Source organism: Vidua macroura, chromosome 1 (assembly GCF_024509145.1).
Source record: "Vidua macroura isolate BioBank_ID:100142 chromosome 1, ASM2450914v1, whole genome shotgun sequence".
NCBI lineage: Eukaryota > Metazoa > Chordata > Aves > Passeriformes > Viduidae > Vidua > Vidua macroura.
Genome location: NC_071571.1, coordinates 24,797,676 through 24,817,909, shown reverse-complemented (window position 1 = coordinate 24,817,909; position 20,234 = coordinate 24,797,676). Strand labels below are relative to the sequence as shown.

General features: G+C 39.0%; 1 protein-coding gene across 10 annotated transcripts in view; it reads right to left on the bottom strand.

Moving 5' to 3' along the window:
• Positions 1-20,234, bottom strand: part of DYNC1I1 (dynein cytoplasmic 1 intermediate chain 1) — a 186,318-nt gene that overhangs the window by 140,948 nt on the left and 25,136 nt on the right. For 7 of the 10 annotated variants that reach the window (XM_053981009.1, XM_053980994.1, XM_053981018.1 and 4 more), the window contains 2 exons: positions 5,851-5,910; positions 1,729-1,844 (listed from right to left, as the gene is read on the bottom strand). In XM_053981009.1, coding sequence (XP_053836984.1) covers positions 1,729-1,844; positions 5,851-5,910 — 176 coding nt within the window. The remainder of the gene's footprint in view (positions 1-1,728; positions 1,845-5,850; positions 5,911-20,234) is intronic. The other 3 variants (XM_053981036.1, XM_053981054.1, XM_053981063.1) reach the window with 1 other exon arrangement.

The following is a 20,234-nucleotide window of genomic DNA, read 5'->3' as shown; positions in this document are numbered from 1 at the left end:
AAGTGCATGATGTTATATGTTTGCACTTATCTTCTTTCACACAAATGAGGAACAAGTGACTTTCCTCTGTGCTGGGAGGACCAATTCAAACCACACTGCCTTCTCTACTCATTGTCCTGACTGCCAGGCTCCATGGCATCACACTGCTTGGGTTTTTTTTTCTTGAAAAGTAGGGATTGTCCTCTTGTCTAGCAAGAAAATAATTTTGTAATAGTTGAAGAGTTCCTTGGGAAAAAAGCAAGATCTTATGGAAAGAAGATGCTTCCTTAAGTGAGCCTGTCCTTTTCAGAAAGGCAGGTCAGCTCATGAGTGCTGGAGTTGTAGGTCTGGGGGAGGCAAACACAAAGCCATGTCTTAAATTCCCCATATCCATAGGTGCTTGCATCGGATAAAGGCCATGTGTCAGAGAGGAAGGACACCCTCTCCATCTGAGCTAACAATGAATTCATGATAATGCTCCAGGCTTGAGCATCAACTGGTCCTAAGCAAAGAAGACAAAGACTCAGGGGCAAAACCTATTTTCTTCAGGGTTCAGCAGCCCACAGAGAAACAAGCAGAGATGAGCTGGATTGACCCAGGGAGGCTTCTGAGACAGCTTCTCCCTATGAGCAGGCAAAGCACTCTAGACACACTGCTCAAGGAGCAACATCAAAGCAAAAGGGCTGACTGTGTTCGAAGGCACTATTTCAGTCCACAGATAACCAAGGTAAACTTATGCTCCAGAAAAGTAGAATCTGAGCAACAAGCTCAGCGGTTTCTATTTCTGCTTCCTAAGGCAGACCTGGTTACCCAGCTACAAAAAAATCCCAACAACAACTGGCTACATTTATCACTCTTATTTTCCCTGACAATACCTTATATTTAGACAGATTTACCACCACCACCACCTTCTGAACCTACTCGAGTATTTTTCTTCTTTGAATGAGGCCCAGTAAAGTTCTACACTACCTTCTGCAGGAAATTACTCAGTTGTTGAACTTTTCTTGATCCTTCATTGTAAACATCAAAAATTATGGTCAAGACTGCTATGAGTTTTTCTTCTTCTATCTGCTTTGTTCTAGTGCACAGACAACATCAGGCTAATGTACTGTTCTGCATTCAGTTTAAATGATACCACTGACCTGCAATCAGCCATTCTGCAGTACAACAGTGGCAGATCAGCAAGCCCTTGCCACTCTGTGTATTTACTTATCAACAAGAGAGCCAAACAGCCAACAAACAGCTCCATGAGTACAGGTGCCGGCATGATGTCAGCAGAGAGAAAGAAAGAAAGACTGTCCACATCAAAGTATGTGAACCTTTTTCAGTACATGGAGCTAAGCTGCAACTTCTCCCTAAGCTTCACCTACAGCAGGGGGACACAATTACCCCAACCAAACAACTGAGGGCAACTTTCCAACACTGCCTCTTTACAAAGCACAGAATTTATAACTTCCTTGAGAAAGTATAAAAAAATGAATAAAGTGCAATTTTAATTATATTCATAATGATTTATTTTAAAAAACGTTCCCATTAAACTGCTATCTAAGCACAACCCATTGTAAGTCAGAAATAGTTTGGTTCCACCTGCATTTAAATTGATTTTTATAATTATTCTCATCAGAACAGCCATTAATCACATAAACAATAGCTGGCTTGCAGAAAACACATGATAAGCAGCTATGTTATGACTTGCTATTTTTTTATTACATTCTTTAAAATGTTTAAAAAGAAAAAGAAAAATCTTACCTTCAGATTGATGTGTGGCCAGAGGTGTCTGCGTCTCCTTGGAATATGATACCACCTCCCGAGGTAAGAAATCGACCTGGGTAATCTTTGACACCCCTAGTTTGTGCAGTCTGCGTCTAAGATGAAATACACAACATCACAAGGTTAGTCATGTTAAATGCAAATCAGCAGCAGGAACAAATGCTTGCTGTTATGGACAGGATAAGAACACTTCAGTGTTTGTAAAGGTGAAACACAAAATGGTATGCATGAGAAGAACCTCATTGCAGTGAAGAAAATTAACCCGGGACCACTTGCCGTAATAAAGTACAGCTGTTGAACCTCTAGATCATGCTGCTGACAGGGACTGCAAATGGGAGAGAGAAATGGCCTGCTTGTGTCCCTCTTAACATGCAACAGAATTCTCTTTCATACCATCATTACTATGATGTTCTGTCTGCTCAAAGGAGTTCATACTCAGCCTGGGATACACCGTTGTGGAAAGGGTACAGTGGGTTTAAACCAGGATGAATTAGACTGCCAAATGTTCAGCTGGGAGCAATAATAGAGTTTTTAACTGGCAAGGTGTGTAATTTCCATAAAGAAGAAGATTCTGCCTTCCACAGGAGGCATTCATAGTGGCCTTGAAGTAGGTTTATGGAGTCCTAATGCAAGGGCTGGAGGACAGCTAAAACACAACTGGAGCAGGGCAACTATAGCCTTCTATTTTGCCTACTTCCCTTGCTTTAAATAAACCATATGAAATAAATCAGTGAAGCAAACTAACTGTAAGTGGATAAAGGAAAAAGAAGAGAGGCGGCTGAGCATGGTCATGAACACTTTTAGCTGTGCACAGTTCACTCAGCAGCAGGAGAAAAATCAGTTTATTTCCTGAATATTAATTGACTGTCTGCAGGGAGTGAAGAATATAAAAACACTTACTTGGAAGTGTTTTACCAGGAAAAAGCCAACTTTTAGCAGAGAAATAATGCAAACACAATAAACAAATGAACTAAATAAGGCCAGTTACCTAAATCAACAAATGTGAGCATGCTTGTGCATTTATGGGGAACTAAATTCCTGGACACAACGTTTCTCAACTTGCCACATTATTGAAGAGAACAATATGGAAAACCAGAAAATTCTTACACATTATCCATATCCTCTTCATTTTCCAGGTTGTCAGAAGAGCAGAAGTCATAGGGGTTTTGATCTAATTAATTTACAGTGGTTTAAGTATTCAATTAAGATAGATGTCTGAAAGGAAATGGAAGTCTAAAAAAAAAATGTTGTGATTGGGGAACACCTACTGAACTTTTCAGCTGCATCAGCCATTTTCTTTTTTTTTCTAATCTATTTTACTCCTGGGTTGTTATTAAGCTGACTGCAATTAGATTCAGCAGGTAATAGGTACAAATCAGCTGTATTGTGTAACAACCCACTAGAGCAGAAACAACTGTTGTGGCTCTTAGTCTTTCCTCTTTTCAAAGAAGAAAAATTAATGTCTCCCTCCTTAAAACCATCTCTGACTTTGCCAATATGAACAAAATCTACAATTGTCTAAAAACTCTACAGAAAAACTTTTACCTCATTACTGGGGGCAGACAAGTTTCTTCAGGTAGCAAAAATTTTAGTAGTTTTACATTTTGTAGCTGCTTTAACTTACGGTCTGTGTGAATTCAATCTTTAATAAATATCTCACCCCAGCAAACTCTCATGTGCTTTTCCCTCCCTCAGCACCAGATGTACAATCTCTGCTGCCTTCTTGGTCAGTTTGACTTCCCAATGTAACCAGTGCCCTGCTGCCCCAAGCTACTCTTTCCATTTACTGAGGTTCTTAAGCCTTTGCATTGAAAGAGTCTCTTGACAGCGGTCTTGGTAAACATAATCCCTAATTAATTATGTGTCTAATCTGGAACTAATTAGAACCTCACCTAATTCTAAAACAGTTTCACATGAGGTCACTCTGTATCTCCTGGACTGCCTGATGATGGGGAATATGACCCTAACAGAGAGCTGGATTTAACTGCTAGTTGGGTGGATTGAACCTCTGCCCACTGTGTCCCAGAAGTGAGCTACTTCCCACGGCACTGTGCTGAGACAATGCATGGAATTCTTCATTTGAAACACTTCCAATTCAGTAACTGCTGGTGCCTGCACAAATGCCTTGTGCCACCCATATCCTGTACTTACTGGTGAAGACTGGGAGGCCCTTCCTCATCTGAACGAATGTGATCTATTGATTGCTTTTGCCTGTGTCAAGCCATCTCTAGTTGTTCTTGTTACTAAAAGTTGGCCTAGCCTTTGGTCCCAAGCACTCAGGGACAACTGGAGCATCCTTTCAATATCTGGACTTGACCAAATATGTGCTGTAATGTTCTAGTCTTCAGTTCTTTTTAGGGCAACATTAAATGGTCTATTGTTTTCCCATCCCCATTTTTCATCTGAGGTGCTCATAATTCTAATAAATTCAATAAATATTCATCTTAGAGAACACATAAGCTTTGAAGGATTCCTTTCCAGACTGCTAATGGGATGTTAGTAGAATAGTGACTAAAACCCATGCATTAAAACTGATTCTTCTGTCTATAGGTATCATAAGAAATATGTATCTGCTAAAAGTGTTTTGAGACACACATTTAAGTGTTTAATTGAGACATTAATTGAGACAATTTAATTGCTGACTGAAGGATTTCTTTTGCATTGGTTTTGTTGGGGTTTTTTTTTACTCTAGTCTCAGGACACCAGAGGAAAGTTTAACTCTGCCTTGGGTTTGAAGACAGTTTTCTTTCAAAAAGGGACAAGACTTCCATTAAAATGTATACCTGTGGATTTGCTCTTTGGCATGCTTCTTTTCTGTCTTTGCACTGGCTGCTAGTAATTTATTGAAGTCTCTACATACAGAGTTATCTTTTCATGGGTCAGATAAAGCAACTTGCTTTGCACAGCTGTTTGAGAAACCTTGCTCTAGGAGTCCTCATCTTTTAATTCAAACTTCTGTAAAAAAAAAAAGCTGGGATTTCTATAAAGTTTCTGTAGGTTAAAATAGTTCAAAAAACTACCTTTTTGGTACAGCCCAGGTAAAGTTGTAGACGTGTGATCTATTTGAAGTCACACTTGTCTAAACTACAAACATTCCTAGGAGTTCTAGATATGGAGAAATATTTCTGTTTAGAAAACTCACTGGATACTTTCCTTCTGGATCTTTTCTGGTGAATAGACCTAACCCTAACACACCAAACTGCAGCTGGGAGCACTGCCAATCAGCAGCTAAAGGGAAGCTGTTGTTTTTCTTACAGAATGGTGAATGAAGTAGCACATGAACAAGCAGAAGCACGAGAGAGTTGCCTGGAGACTCAAAACAGGCAACCCTGTAAGTTCATTTGTAGAACAAATTTTTCAGAGCAGTGTTTTGGTTTTACCTATGACTCATGCTCTGGAGAACTTGAGGTACTGCTACCCACCCTTTTAGAGGAACAGGTTATCCTAAATGCCTCTGCAGGCAAGCATTTCTACATAATTTAAATTAATTTTTTTTTTTACTTGTTGGTCTAAAGAAGTTCAATCCCAAACTATAAAATATTAATTTTAGCTCTATTAAAATTCTTTAAAAGCTTCATAGGCCTGAACTCAACGAAGATAGCACTTACTCTGGGACTATGATCATACTTAAGTGTACAATTTTAAGCACATGCACAGCTCCTAAGGGAAAAGGGGACATTTTTACTACATGTGGAAACAGCGTAACTATAGCAAGCTGAAAGGAGGAGGAAAAGTATCTTGTAGATGATTCAGAGAGAACAGTCTGAATCAACAGGTACAAACAAGATCAATGTAACTATACATGCACATATATGCCACAACAATAACATTTCATCTGAAATGAAATAGTTATTTGTATTGTGTTTCAGGCAACAGAAATAGCAATTTATCTTTTCATAAGCTTGTTTAAATAGCTGTTTTTTTTCCCACAAGTATGACTTTGCTGAAGCTCCTTATTTATGAAACTAAAAAAAGGAAACTTAAATTATGATCTTTTTGAATCAAAAAAGCAAATGAAAGTCACGCACAACCAGCTCAACTAGGAAGCATTTTCAACATAATTCCTGCAAAGAAATGATAACAAAAAGAACTGACATATACCCAAGTTCAGAGTCAGACTGGAGTTGCAGCACTGAGGGGTCTGTGTCCCATTGCAAGGTCCTAGGGTGGTAATCAGCCGTGCAGCACGAAGGGGAGGGAAAAAAAAGAACACACAGAATTAACTGAAAGGATGAACAAAACCCCATCTCCTTAGTTACATGCTCTATGTAGTACATTCAACCTCCAGGTGCAAGCAACAGCCACCATATATCAAACTGAGACAGAGCAGGCAATTTAATAAAATTACATATTATTGACAAACAGAGGAAAGAAGCTGGATTTTCTGTCACATATTGATTAATGAAACATGAGTTTGGGTTTTTTTCCTTTTCCTGAAAAATTATAACTCTTAAACTTAGGTTGATGGATTCACAATAATTTGCAAAATATGCAGGCACCATTTTTTTATGTTTTTATGATAAGGTAGACTGAGGACTTGCCATGAACTCCACTGAAGAGTTTATCCCTTCATACATTCCTGAGACAGACAGTAATCCATCCTGTACAACACTGCTCTGGGCAGGAGCATCAAATAGTGCATATGACAACAAATAGCACACTGATACCAGCTCTGACATACTCTGAGGGCATCTGGGACTAAAAAAAAAAAAAACCAGTTCTTCTTCTTCTCCTCCCAAGAAAATTCCTGGGGAAGAGGCTAATAATACATCTAAGAAAATCAGATCTATGACAATCTCCTATGGACTGCTGTCAGATGAGGCTATCACCAAATGTATAAATGTTCCAGAAGTGTGGTCTGAAGTGAAGATGCTGCTCCTTGCACAACAGTACAGTTTCCCATGCGACCAGCTCTAAAACACCTTGCAAACACTCACAGAGCCTTTAAACAATCTTGTGAAATATTCAGAACCCTTCAATTTAGAAATGCAAAAACTGACATATCAAGGCCAACGTTTTAAAAAATGCCTGCTCCTTCCCTGTCTCTCTCTTAATTTTACCTTATTTTTCCACACTCAGGAAGACACATCTTATATGCAAAAAAACTGCCAGAATCCATGACAGAATCAGGAACACACAACTGACTCCTGAGCACCTTTTCCTGTAGTATGAATGCTAGATTATGCATTGCTCTCACTAGCAGAGGCTAGAGCAAAGAAAAGTGCTCCTTCCCTAAGCAAGCAAGTCTTCATGAAGACATGCTGGATAATGATAGTTGTCAAAATTAAAAACTCCCCTAATTTCTCCTGAATACAAATTCTGAGGATATAGAGATATAATATTACCAGGTTCAGCCAAAACCAGCCATATAATCAGCTGTGGTCAGTATACACAAGTCTTTCTGCAACAATAGCAACCTCTGCCAATGAATCACTCACATAAACTAACAGGTTACTGAATTAGTTCAGAAATAGATCTATTAAAGCCAAATAATTATTCTACCGCCTATCCTTAGTAAACTCACCCATTCTATAACCAATGTTAACTCATTCTCTGGAGAGACAGACAAGGGCATGTGCTGTACTCTTGTCATTTCAGAATGAAAAAGAATCAATCTTAACACCCTGTGCATACAAAAAGAATTAAAAACTGTAATGCAAAGCTGCTTTCTCATGCAACATACGGGCACTCATTTCCCTCAACTTATGATCCATAGTAATATTTACCAGGATAAAAGACTTTATACTGATAGAGAAAGGCTTCTCCAAAACTAAACTGTATTACAAAAGGTCAGAGATAAAATAATACAGCAAGAAAGAACAGATTTTTTCCCTTGTAACTTGACTGCAGTGTAAGTACAGTGGAAAATGGACATAAGATCTGAATGCCTGATGCAAGGCACAGGCATCAATGACTAATGCATTATAGATACTCCATTAAAAATTCTACCTGTGTGAAAATTGCTCTTGTAATGTCACCAAGGTCAGTTGCATATATTAGGACTTGCTATATAAGTGCCTGTTTCTAATTTTACTGCTGCCTAGGGGCTACTCATACATTCATGTCCAGGTTTTCCAAACTCTTAAAAGAAAATACACATAACTCATTTCAGTTTCCTACCCCAAACATTCACTTTCAAACCTACAGGATTTGTAGGCTATTTCACCAGAAAGAACACCATTATCATTTGATTAAAGCAACTGCTTGCAACAGGTCTCTAGAAGTACAGTCCCTATGTTCCACCTCCAAGAACCCAGGCCAGGTCAGAAGAGAGGGCACCTTTACCTGGCATCGAAAAAAATGCCAAAAAAAAAAAAAACAAAAAAAATTAAAGATCTCCCACACTCAAGACAGCACTCAAATCCCAAAACTATGAGAAGAGCAACTCTTATGGTATGGGCCATCACAGGCAGACATGTATAGAGACTTTCTTCCCTTAAGTATTTATTATCTGGATTCTCACACACAGTCTTCACCACTCTGGACACTGATACCTACTTTTAATAGCAATTCTCCTTGACTCCTAATTATATCTCTTTTCTACAGTTTTAATGCATCTGCAAAACATTTCCCAGATTTGTGCTCCACTGTGCATCACTGTGTTACCACTTGCACAGATGTGAGAAAGAGATGAGGAAGCAATCTGCTGAGTTGTCCTCTCCAGCTTGGCTGAGCAATGCTATCACAGAAAATGAGGCTGCATGTAACAAATCTTCAGGTTTCAAGTCTCTTGCCCTGGGAGACAGAACATCAGTGGCTACACTGAGGTAGTAAAGGCTGGAGAGCACAGGGCTGTGTTTCAAGGAACACTGTTGATTTACTCTTTGTCTCTCCCTGGCACCTGCAGAATGTCATCACATCAAAATGAAAGTGAGTGAACAGTGAAGATGTGATCTGGACCTGCAATTTAGCCAGTTTCCATAGCAATAACATCAAAAAAGAAAGAAATAGATTCTTTAAGGTTTAGCAACCCAAAAATGATGTTGAATAGCCTGTGCTGTCATCCTGACTAGAAAATTAAAGCTAATCTGTTTGTGGTGAACAGACATTGCGTGCAACATTCCTTGATCATACAGATGAGCATCGTAGTTAGGCTCATTCTCCTGTGGACTCTCATCAGTGGGGATTTTGAAATGCCACTGGATCTCAGCAGAAAAGCGATTGCCAATCTTTTTCCAACTAGTTCATTAGTTCCTCCTCCAGACACTTCTTCATGAGGAAAAGGATTAGGTGCTGTTCCTCTTCTTTTTTCTTTCTTACTTCTTCATAAAAGAAAACTGCAATGGCTTGATTTCAATTCACCCAGAGACAGAGGCAGAGAAGGTAATGTCACAGACCCTGAGGACAAGTGCATGGCCTAGGAGTCAGCAGTCAGGCTGAGGTGCTCTCACTCTGGACCTTTCAGAGAGCACAAATTGCTCAAGGTTCCCCTAAATGGATTCAAAGGATTTTGGCACAAGTCTATGTAGAAGAGATGCAAAACATTTTGGTTGAACATTTTTATGGGGAAAAGAGAGGAGCATTAGACCGAGCAGGTAAAAGTAGTGCTCCCTAGCACTCTCCAGTCCTGCAGATTTCTCCCATGGGTCAAGGGAGTGACACAGGCTTGGCAAGGACCCCTGGAAACTCACTGAATAGCACAGTCAGGGCTAAGCCAGATTGGTCCACTTCCCCCACCCAGATAGCACTGACACTATTTTCATTAGAAGTACCCAACATTGTTTCAGAGCTGGGTGCTGTATCAGTCTCCCACATAGTGGCAAACAATAGCCCTGTGTCATGGTTCATCCCCCTTTGACATGTTCAGTGCACAACAGCTGACCCTGGCTCACTGAAGGATAAAAAGCTGCATTACTAAATAACAGATTGTTCTAGAGCAGCACAAAGGGAATGAGGGCTGTTAGATGTTGCACTTAGAATACAAGGTACAAGTGTTATTACCTCTCTTTCAACTGATCTGCTTTCACTCTCCTCCTTTAGATAGACATCTCAATAACCTATTTTTTCTCAAATTTAGGAAATTACTAATGCTGGTGCTGTTTCAGCTCATACTGCTGAAGAAGTACCAAATAAGTTTGACACTTCATCTTTTAATAACCTGAAAAAAAGTGAACGAGAGGAAGAGGCCCAGATGTCATATATTTATTAAAGGATCGGATGGTGAAACAACACTTATCTCTTCTGAATTCAAGTCCAAAGTATTAGGAAGATATTCAGAGCACAGCTCTAAAATGATGGAGAACTGTTAAAAAATTTAAGGTGGGAGGAATTTGAACAGAAGCATTCCTTTTTCTGTAGCATTATTATTACCATGGAAAAACAGGAACTGCCATATGTTTCCATGCTCTGTGTAACCTTACCTTCAGAAGATTTTATTCTGATTGCATAATGTCAATTATGTAGATTAAAAATGTGGAAAAGACTAAAGTAAACTAAAAATAAAATAAAACACTTGAAACCTTTTGGAAAATTCCCAACATCAGAATGCATTAATGAAGCATAGATTCTGACATCCAAAACTGTCTGGAATCCATGAGAATTCTTCAGCTGATTTAAGCAACTTTGGGTCTGGCCTTAACAGTAGTGTATGAAACACGAAAGGCAGCAGTTCCAATACATATCCTTAGTAATCTGCCATCATAAAATGATATTTAGTATCTGTAATCATGATCATATCACAACAGAACTTGGCTCTGGGTAAGTGCCCCAATCCAACACTTTTCATATGCAACATACCGACAGCTTAGTTGTGGCTCTGCTTCCCTGCAGCCAAAATCCTCCCTCATCTGTTGCTGATGATGCAGAACATGTGTTCTGCATGATTTCTTTTCTCCCCCAACTCCCCTTTCCCAGGTCAAGAGCAGCCAGGCCTGAAAATCCATGCTTTTTTAAAAAAGGCTCCTCACAGGAATAACAACGAAGTCTGCTTTCCCAGGGGCTTCTTGCAGGGCAGAATCCTCTTTGCAGCATTGCAAATCACACCTTCAAGCAGAACTGGAGGAAAGCAAACACCATATTCTGGCATCTCCTGTCACCAAGAGCTGTTGTGCTCTCCAGACCAGGAGAATACTGCCCTGACAGTGTACTGAGACCTGAGGTATCTCCTGAACTGAGATACCCATGTGTGTCCCTAATGAAATACCATTAGATTTGACAGGCCCCAAACCAAGCAGCAACAACAGTGTCCTAAAATGACCCTTTGTATGGGAAATAACAATGCCCTCCTAAGCCTAAAATTCAGTGGCAGACTGTGCCATGACTCCACAGATTAGGCTGTGCCAGGGTTTTTCAGCAGTCAAAGGCTATTCCACTAAGCAGAGCATAGACTGTCACTAAACTGAAGCGAAGAGACCAGAAATGAAGGTGGAACTCCCCCAGAGCATATGGGCTCTGGCATCGTGTAGGAAGTCACAAGGCACCTTTGCTTACCAGAGCAATATTTCTAAAATTATGTGAATGTGACTAGCCTCATTCTCCCCATCTATGGTAGGAGAGGGTCTTGATGTTGCAGGAGGTGTTTATACAATCTTCAGGCACCTAAATGAAGGGCTCCACCAGTGAAACATTACCATGGACTCTTTCCATACAAACAGGAAGGCAGGAGATTGCTCCATGCAGCAGTTCCAAGCACCCAATTTAGACTCCAGTTGTGAATAGGTTTTAGAGCTGGTTTGTATCTTTACTGTTCACTCTCACTTTGATCTGCTGAGAAATAGATAAGGAAGCAATCAGCTGGTAATTGACAGCCTGCAGGCTTCAGTCTGCTTCATGTTTTCTTTTCTTCTAACTTCAAATGCAACTAGCAAAAGAAGTGAATTAGGAAAACCGAGCTAACCAACAAGCCCAAAACTGCAGAGAACACAAATCTTGCTTCTGAGTTTGATGTAAGGAGGAGCCTCATGTTTAAAATAAGAATTTTAACCCTAGATTACAATTTCCAAAAGATTCAGAATTGCTTACATTAGGAACTCTGCACTTCATACTGATGGCATGTTGAAAAACACATTACACCCAGCTCATACAACCTTAAAATACTGGATACAACAACTGTAAGATAAGAGACCTCTTTTAAAATCACCACAGAATAAAATGCTAAGACATGTATGAATGCATTTTTTCAATATGATACCAAATATTGTCAGCAAATTGCAATCCAGTAGTATTTGTAGTTTCAATGTGTAATCTATCATGTATCTAGACCACTTTTTTTTTTTTCAGTGTCTGAATATTGCCAGAATGAATTTAAGGCTGCATAATTATTTACCTACTTTAAAGAGTTCTACCTAGTTTGTTGTGTCAGTTTCTCCAAAGCTACTAACTTGCTGCTGATTAAATAGAAAATCTGAGCTAAGAAACTGTTGATGAGAAATTACTGCAGATGTTTAAATATATGTGTACAGATAAGCTATCTGTTTTTATTCTTTGCATTCTACATTTTTATAATTTTATTTCTCTCTCTGTTTTTGACTTTCTGATATTTTTTTTGTACATTTGAAGTGTATCTCCAAAACAAACTATATAAAAAAACAGGAAATTCAAAGCTACTAGTCAGAGATGGAAAAGTACCACTTGCCTCAATGGATGGTTTACATCTAAGCCACTATTCTGCTGCCATCTGTGCTCTGTTTTGCAGATCTGTTCCACTTTGAAAGGATTGGCAAAAAGAAAATACCTTCCTTGTGCTAGTTGTTTTCTGAAGCACACTATAAGCAAGATGGCTATCAGTAGTTAGGGAGGATTTGTGTCTCTCAATGCGACGCTCACTTGTGCTTGTAGAGCAGAAGTCTGCTCTGACTTCACTGTGCACTCTTGTGTTCAGAGCTGGGCTGCTACTGCTAATCATAAAATAAAATGCCTTAATACATTCAGAGAACAAGGAGTTTGGCATTGCTGCTGGAGCACAGCCAGAAGGTTTTGCTTGGGTTTGCATTTACACTTCCAAGCAGGCTGACACCTCTGACTTCCAGTCTTCACTAATAAAAAGAGCAACTCTGACCTCCCTGAGAGCACAGCACTGCCTGGCAACCGTAAGAGCCCTTTTCAGGATGGCATGAGTTCAAAACACTCTTTTTTTTTTTTAAGGTATATTTATGAAAAAATCATGGACAAATAATATTTAAAACATATGTGTATTTCAAAATTCTTCTTGAATCAAGGCTATGCAACAGTTTGCAATTTAATAGTTTTCAAAAACCATTTGACTTTTAAATCAGGGTGAAAATTCTGGCAAGCCTGCAATGATACGGACATATCACAGGACCAACACCTTGCTGATTCCCATTTCACAGAATTCCACTAATTAAATCAGAAATTTAATTAATCCAATCTGCTGAATTTATCTGCTATATTTGAAGTCTGTCCTTTGGTTCAGGCCAGTATTACAGATCTCCTGGTAATATCATACTCACACTTTATATTCTATAGCTAAAGAAATCTTAGTCTGCAAAGTTATGCTGGTTTACCAGGAGGGTCACTGTGAGCAGTAGGCTGGATCTCTGAGGACAGAAGGTCAAATAGTTAGAAATGACACAGATTTACTCTGAGTGCTAGATACCAAAATGGTCATTTTGAAAGTGCAGTAATAAAAAACAAGGGGGCAAGGCACAAGTTGTTTTATTCCCTTAGCAAACCCTGAAAATTCTTTTTCAAACACTATTTTTGTCTTGGTTTTTATACCAAGAGTAAGTCTTTACAGCAAAACAGAACTCAAATGATCATAAATGTAAAGAGAGAACTTGGCAGGAGAAGTTTTATATGCTATCATTTTGTGCAAATGCTTAAAAGGAACTTCAGTACTCACATTAGGCGTCTTTGATCCAGGCTCCATGGATATACATATAAGGAAAGCTTTCTCATAAACTTCAAGGGACTTTGGGTACAATTGCATAAAAGACAAAATCATATTTAATATTCAAATCTAGGAAAGGCAATCCAAAACCTGTCAGAGGACTCAAAGAGGCAACGCAAAGGTTGGATCCTGCAACTTTTAGGTCTGGTATTATTCAGCTGAAGAAGAAGGTGAAAGATTTCAGCAAATTTTCTATTTTGTTTTGATACTAAAATCCAGTAACTACTAGCTGGAAGAAGTGCTAGTGTTTCACTTCCTTTATACAATTTATTTTGTGGTTGAAAAAGCAAAATCATTCCAAAAGGGATGAGATTTTTGCTACAATTAGGGTTGAAACAAGAACTCACTGTATGAGAGTTATCAAAAATTTTTCAAATTAAAAGTCAGACTGACTTTTAATAGACCAGCTCAGAAATTATTTTCTGAGTTTGAACTATTAAAGTAAATAAGTACTTATAAAATTTATGATTCAAAATCAGTTTTAAATGGAAAACAATTTATTTTCATAGGTTCTGCTTATGGAATTTTTTATATAGCGTATTTAGACTGTTTCAAAACTCCTTGGGGAAAAAAAAAAAAAACCACCAAACAATATCTCACCAGTGGTAGCAATTCCCACTCTACATATTTTTAGGAAATTCCTAAAAATTGCATTACTGAAATAGTTACTCATGGAATCTTTTTATTTTTTCAGATAAAACATAAAATTGTGAATGGAAATTTCCTAAGGTCTTTTTAATAGGCTAGAGAAGGAGAAAACATCAGTATGCACGAACTGTACCAGTTTAACTATGCTAAACAATTTAACATGGGAAGTGATCTTACACAATTTAATTAAATTAAGATGAAATTCAGTGCAAGCAAACTGTTTAAGCTGAGCTGGCCTCAGCAAGTAAGATGTTTTGTTTTAAGAGGATTAGTGTTTTAGTCCCTAAAATCATCTGATTGTCTGACTAAATATATGATGATATGCCTGTCAATAACTAAAGAGAACTAACTATAGCTGGGCTGATAACCTAAATGGTTAAGAGGGGCTTTATATATTAATATTATTTTCTTCTGGATTCAGCTGGGGCTCAGGTTTCCAAGGCATTTTACCAAGCACCCTGGGAATGGCAATCTTTCCTTCTCCTTTGATTTATAGCATGGAGATGCTTGCTAATGAGAAAAATAATCAAAGATCTGGAGAACTGAACTCTATCAATCCTTTAGGAAGGAAAGCATGAAAATCCTTAATGATGCCAGAGACTCACATGCTAAAAGGATTGCAGATGATTCTAATTAATATGGACCATTCAGACTTTGTAACAGGCACACACCAAAAAACACTCCCTACTTTCTAGGTCAGATATACAGACACTTGAAAACAACTGCCAAACACCAGTCCCTAAGGTGTCTGTTTCTGTTTATGGGCTAAAAAAAAACACCCCCCTCAAAAAAAAAAAAAACCAAAAAAAAAAAAAAAAAAACCAAAAAAAAAAAAAAAAAAAAAAACAAAAAAAACAAACTGGCAGGGAAAGGCTTTAGATATCTAGGGCTAAATATTCATTGAATGTAAAGGAGAAGGATTGTGGTTCTTTTGCAGGGAGAAAAGGAGGGAAAACAATGTAAGAAATCTGCCATCCAGCAGCCTTGCATCCTAACCTATACAGGGCGAGCCATGATGTGCAAACAGCCCAACACAGCCACCCACTGCTATCCTGTAAACAGGCTGATGTTGGGAAGTGTGAGAGATTGCAGCATCGCTTTAAAAAGCAGCAGAGTTCCCAGCCTAAGGACAGCAGAGACAGCCAGGGTTTCCCCAGGCAAGGGGAGGAGGCTGACACTGTCACTGCTTCACAGAAGCCATCACCATTCAGGTCAGGAAGGCTTAAGGCAAGATTTGGCCTCTAAGTCTGCTGGAAACTGTAAAATGAAACGTGTGCCAAACGATTCTGACAATGAAGTTGTGGCAAATTAAATGGAAAAAAAATGTAACAGCTGGGTGTTACTACTTTCTGTCCTACCATGTGACAGTGTACACCCTATGCCAAGACCAAAGCCACCAAAACAGACTGGCAACACAGCAGCCCAGAGGCATCCCGTTTATCTCTAGCCACCAAGCAGAAAACTTCTCTTGACTCTGCAGTGTGAAAAACTGCCCAACAGTCCCTAGGGTTACAATCCTTCTTTGTCTGAATAAAACACCATGTAAACAAAGTTTGCCATGAAGTAGTTATTTTCCCTCAGTCTTTCCTGTAGTTCCCTTAGAGTCTTCGCATTGTTCTGTACTTCCCTTTGGCTCAGCCCATTTCTGAAATAAGTATGTCACTAAAGCAGCCATTTAGAAAGCATTTTGTACATATAAATTGATCTTACAAAAAAGCACCATAAAGGAAATAATCCACTACATATAACTGTTACAGCTGCTGCTCCTGAGGCAATACATCACAGGCCCACTCATCCTGGAACAAGTGAAGAAGGATCCTTGTCATTTCTGAATGTGGTAACACAATGAAATGTTGGTAATGCAAAGCTGAGTGGCAGTGATGAAACAGCATCATTGCACAGAACCTGTCAAATGCATTTACTTAATGATAAAGCAGCTAAGCCCGAGGCAATATGGTTCTGCTGGCAGTGGTTTTAGCAGATCTTTTAGAAACATGTTTCTGCTAATGTCTGTGAGAGATGTTTACTGCAGCTAAAGAGAAGATAGAAAATATGCTATATGGAGTATTAAAGGTCATCTACTACAATAATCCAACCTTCCTGTGCAAATGAAATAGAAAACAGAATCTACATTTTTTGCCTTCTTTATCTGTCCAATTAAACAGAAAACTACACACTTAAACGGGAGAATGGCATTCTGATACCCTTTCTTCAGCTTGTTAATGTGCTATATTACTGTTATAAGTAAGAAGCTATCTGAAAATTAAAACTGAGTTGCCAAGTCTGATTTTTCAGGAAAAAAGGACAGAATCCAAACATTTTGATGACATGTACTCATGAGAGATCATAGAACAAAAAGTATCTTTCTGATTTTAAATATTATGTAGTAAGAATGCACTGGAGTAGAGATATATTTTTTTAAATTAGTGATTAAATACAAGATTAAATACAAAACTGTAAAATAATTACATGCTTCGATTCATATGGTGCCCAGATGCTCCAGAGCTATCTCTTTCTTTTTGATTGTGTATCCGAAAAGCCTGAAATGTTTGTGTTTGACAGTCAGACATGAAGTAATGTGGGATTAACACAAGACTGGTGTGTGTGTTTAGATGCTGCAAAATAAATCAGAATACCTAATATTTATACAAAAATGAATAAACAATATGCTGCAGAGAAAAGGGACTGGAATCATATCTGTTTATTCCTGCACCAGGCCAATGCAATCTAAGAGTGAACATCAACACATTGAAAGAAAACATATCCTAGTGTATTTCTTTTTATCACAAATGGCTCAAAGTGGCCATGGTAGATGGAAGGAACACAAGATCACATCTGATGAAAATATACACAAATGCAGACTAATACTGTCAGCAAACTTCAAAGCAGAATGAGAGAGAAGAAGACATGCTCTCAACTCTCTTTCAGTAAGGACATCAAACCTAATGTGACAGCTGCTACAATATTCTCTGGAATACAACTGGGGACATTCAGAGGTCACAATGACTGCAAGATGAACTGATGTAGTGGACAAAAAAATCATGCCACGAGCCAAAGCCAAAGGCCATATTGCTTCTCAGAGTAAAGTGCTCCAGCACTGAAGACAGCTGCTCTATTTCTAGGATTGCTCATTTAACATATTTTATGCAGAATTAACAAACTAGTGATGATGAGACAATCAGGATTCTAGAGTAATCTAACTTCTCCGGCATTTTACTGCTACAAAATCTCTTTGAGAAATCCAGTTTCCCTTTATTTTTTGTTTTCTTTGCTACCTAAGGTAATGCTCAAACTCATTCTCACAGGAACTTTCATTAAATATTTAGAGCTTCATCCGAAGAAGGGCTAACCCTACTTTACTGCAAGTACACTTCTTATACTGAAGGAAGTTAATCGATTTCAGTGCATAAAACTTATCTTAAAACCTGTGATATCAAAGGAACAACAACATAAATCAGGTAGGAACTATTTAAACCAAGTATTACATTGTACCCTAATCCAAATAAGAGCAATAATTACAGAATGAGTAGCTGTAGCCAAACAAATCCACAGCACAGTCCAATGGGCTATGAGAGAAATAGCACAAAATAATCCGGCTTACATTATTTTACAGCAGATAATGCACCATTTTGAAATAACCATCCTCTGAAAGAAGCCACTAGATGATTAATAGCTTTGTCTTTATGTGAGCCCACAAAATAATCAGGTACCTAAACTTATGCACAGCAAAATACACAAGTTAGAAAGCAAAAGAGCACAGATAAAATTCTTGCAGAAAGAAGGGCAACCATTAACCTTTACATATCCAAGACAGCTGAGCCTGGTGCAGTTCACTGAGCAGATGGAAGGTAGGAAACCTTACACCCAGGCTAATGGGATTCTCATGTTCCCCAATGCACAGCAGGAAGTGCTGCACGCATGGGACTCCACTGGACACAAACACACACACACACATAATTCACAATAAATGAGATGCTACTGTGCAAACCTACTACTGTAGGATAGCGAAGCTATCTGGGAACATCCTACATGTTCCCAGGAACACATAGAAGCAGTGAAGGATACAGGGCAAAATAGGCCACAGAGATAAATCACACCTTGGTCCCCAAATGGAGCTCCTCCCAGTATGCCATATGCCAGGTGAACACAGGACCCCCTGTAGGTAACATGGGCATCCACACCAATGCAGGCTGGTGTGAGCCCTGAAAACCACCCAGCCACAGCAGCACCTCCTCCCAGGACAGATGTATTTCTGCTATCTTATGTTGGGTTGACGTGCAAAGTGCAGATGGACCCTCCCTGAGCAGGATACAAGGTCTTTCCAGGGAGCTGCTCAGCCCACAAAACCATATACTGCACTGCCTGGCTCTGAGGCACTGTTCAAGGTTTGTCCTTGTGCACTCCCTCAGACAACGCAAATCCAAAATTCATGGCTGTGAGTGCTGCAAAGACGAGATTTACAAGTGCCTAAGGTATGCTGAGTAGCAGAACATACCTCTCCATGGGCATGTTTCATGGTGCTTCAATTATATTAGTTAGCATCCTCTCTAGCACACTAGGGTAGCAAAAGTTCAGAGTATCCACCAGGGAGCTGTATACAGTTATTACAAAGAAGTTTTATGTTAATAGAGGCAAATTTGTGTTTCACACTATGCTACAGCACAGGACCTCTCAGCAAATGCCTTTCCCTCAGCCTTTTTCTTCACATGCGTTCAAATCTACATTGAAGTTGTGCATGTCTGTGCATATGTAAGCTGACCATCAGCTAGAGGACACAGGGAATCATCAAAATGCTCAGAAAATACTAAACAAACCAAAACACTTATCCCTAAAGAGCCAAACATATTCTATTCCAAGGAGAATCTCCATGCAATCCTGCAATACTGTCTTATGAAAAATGAGACATGTCTGAATACATCACATAAGAAAGCTCTGTGAACCAATGACCCATCCATTCAGAGATGGTATCTTCTCAGGCTATGTAATTCTTCCATCCTATCTGTGTAGCACAAGCAACACAGGCATCAAAAAGAGCAAAGTGGGATGTGTAAAGCAATGTGGAGACAGGTAAGTTGCTCTCTGAGCTACAACTGGACTCCAATGAATTGTTCAGCATAGCCTGGTAACTAAGAGCAGCACCAGAATCAAAGTGTAACACACCTCTGCCTACCCAGAAATGATCCCCAAGACCACAAAAACAGATAGAAAATTTGGCTCTCCTATCCAGCTGAAAGCATTCAGTCAGCAGTTTCCAGAACAGTTATCCATGTAACATCTGCTTATTCTTATGGTTGCTATCATGGGAAGCTGAATGCTGCTCAAACCTAATGTTTTCCCAAGTGACAAATAGCAAAATGGTACTAAAGATTAAGCAGCAAAAAAAAAAAAAAAAAGAAAACATAGAAACCTGGGATGAGGAAGACAGAAATGGTTCCACAATTCAGTGCTATTACAAAGTCCACCCCATCTCTTCTCCTAATACAGTGAATGGCATCAGAGAAAAGACAGCACTGCTGTGGCTGTTGTGCTGGAGATAATGGACAATGGTCCTGAAGGATAGCAGCACTACTAGTCTGTAGGTCGCATGGCAGAAGTGACTCCAGTGACCATGCAGCTTTTCTTCCTGTGCAACAAAAGGGCTGTACAATTTTATGAATGAGTTGTTGTTTGACCTATTATCTGCCTGTTTGCCACACACATTATCCTGGACCAGCAACAACCAGTGATAGAAGATCCCACAGAGTCTTTAGGTAAATTTTTTTAGCAATGAATTTGTCTCACTATTGATTTTTTTTCTGTTTTATATTTCTCCAACTTCAATACCAAGCACTTTGCTGCTTTCACCTTTTCAGCTGGAGGAGCATGTTTGCTCCTATGTAGCTATTACACTTGGTGAGCAAGCTACCAGTTAGTTTTCATCCTACAAAGTAAGATTGAGATCTGTGGTTCCAGGCCTACAACTGCTTAACAGTGTTCAAACTCTCCAGTT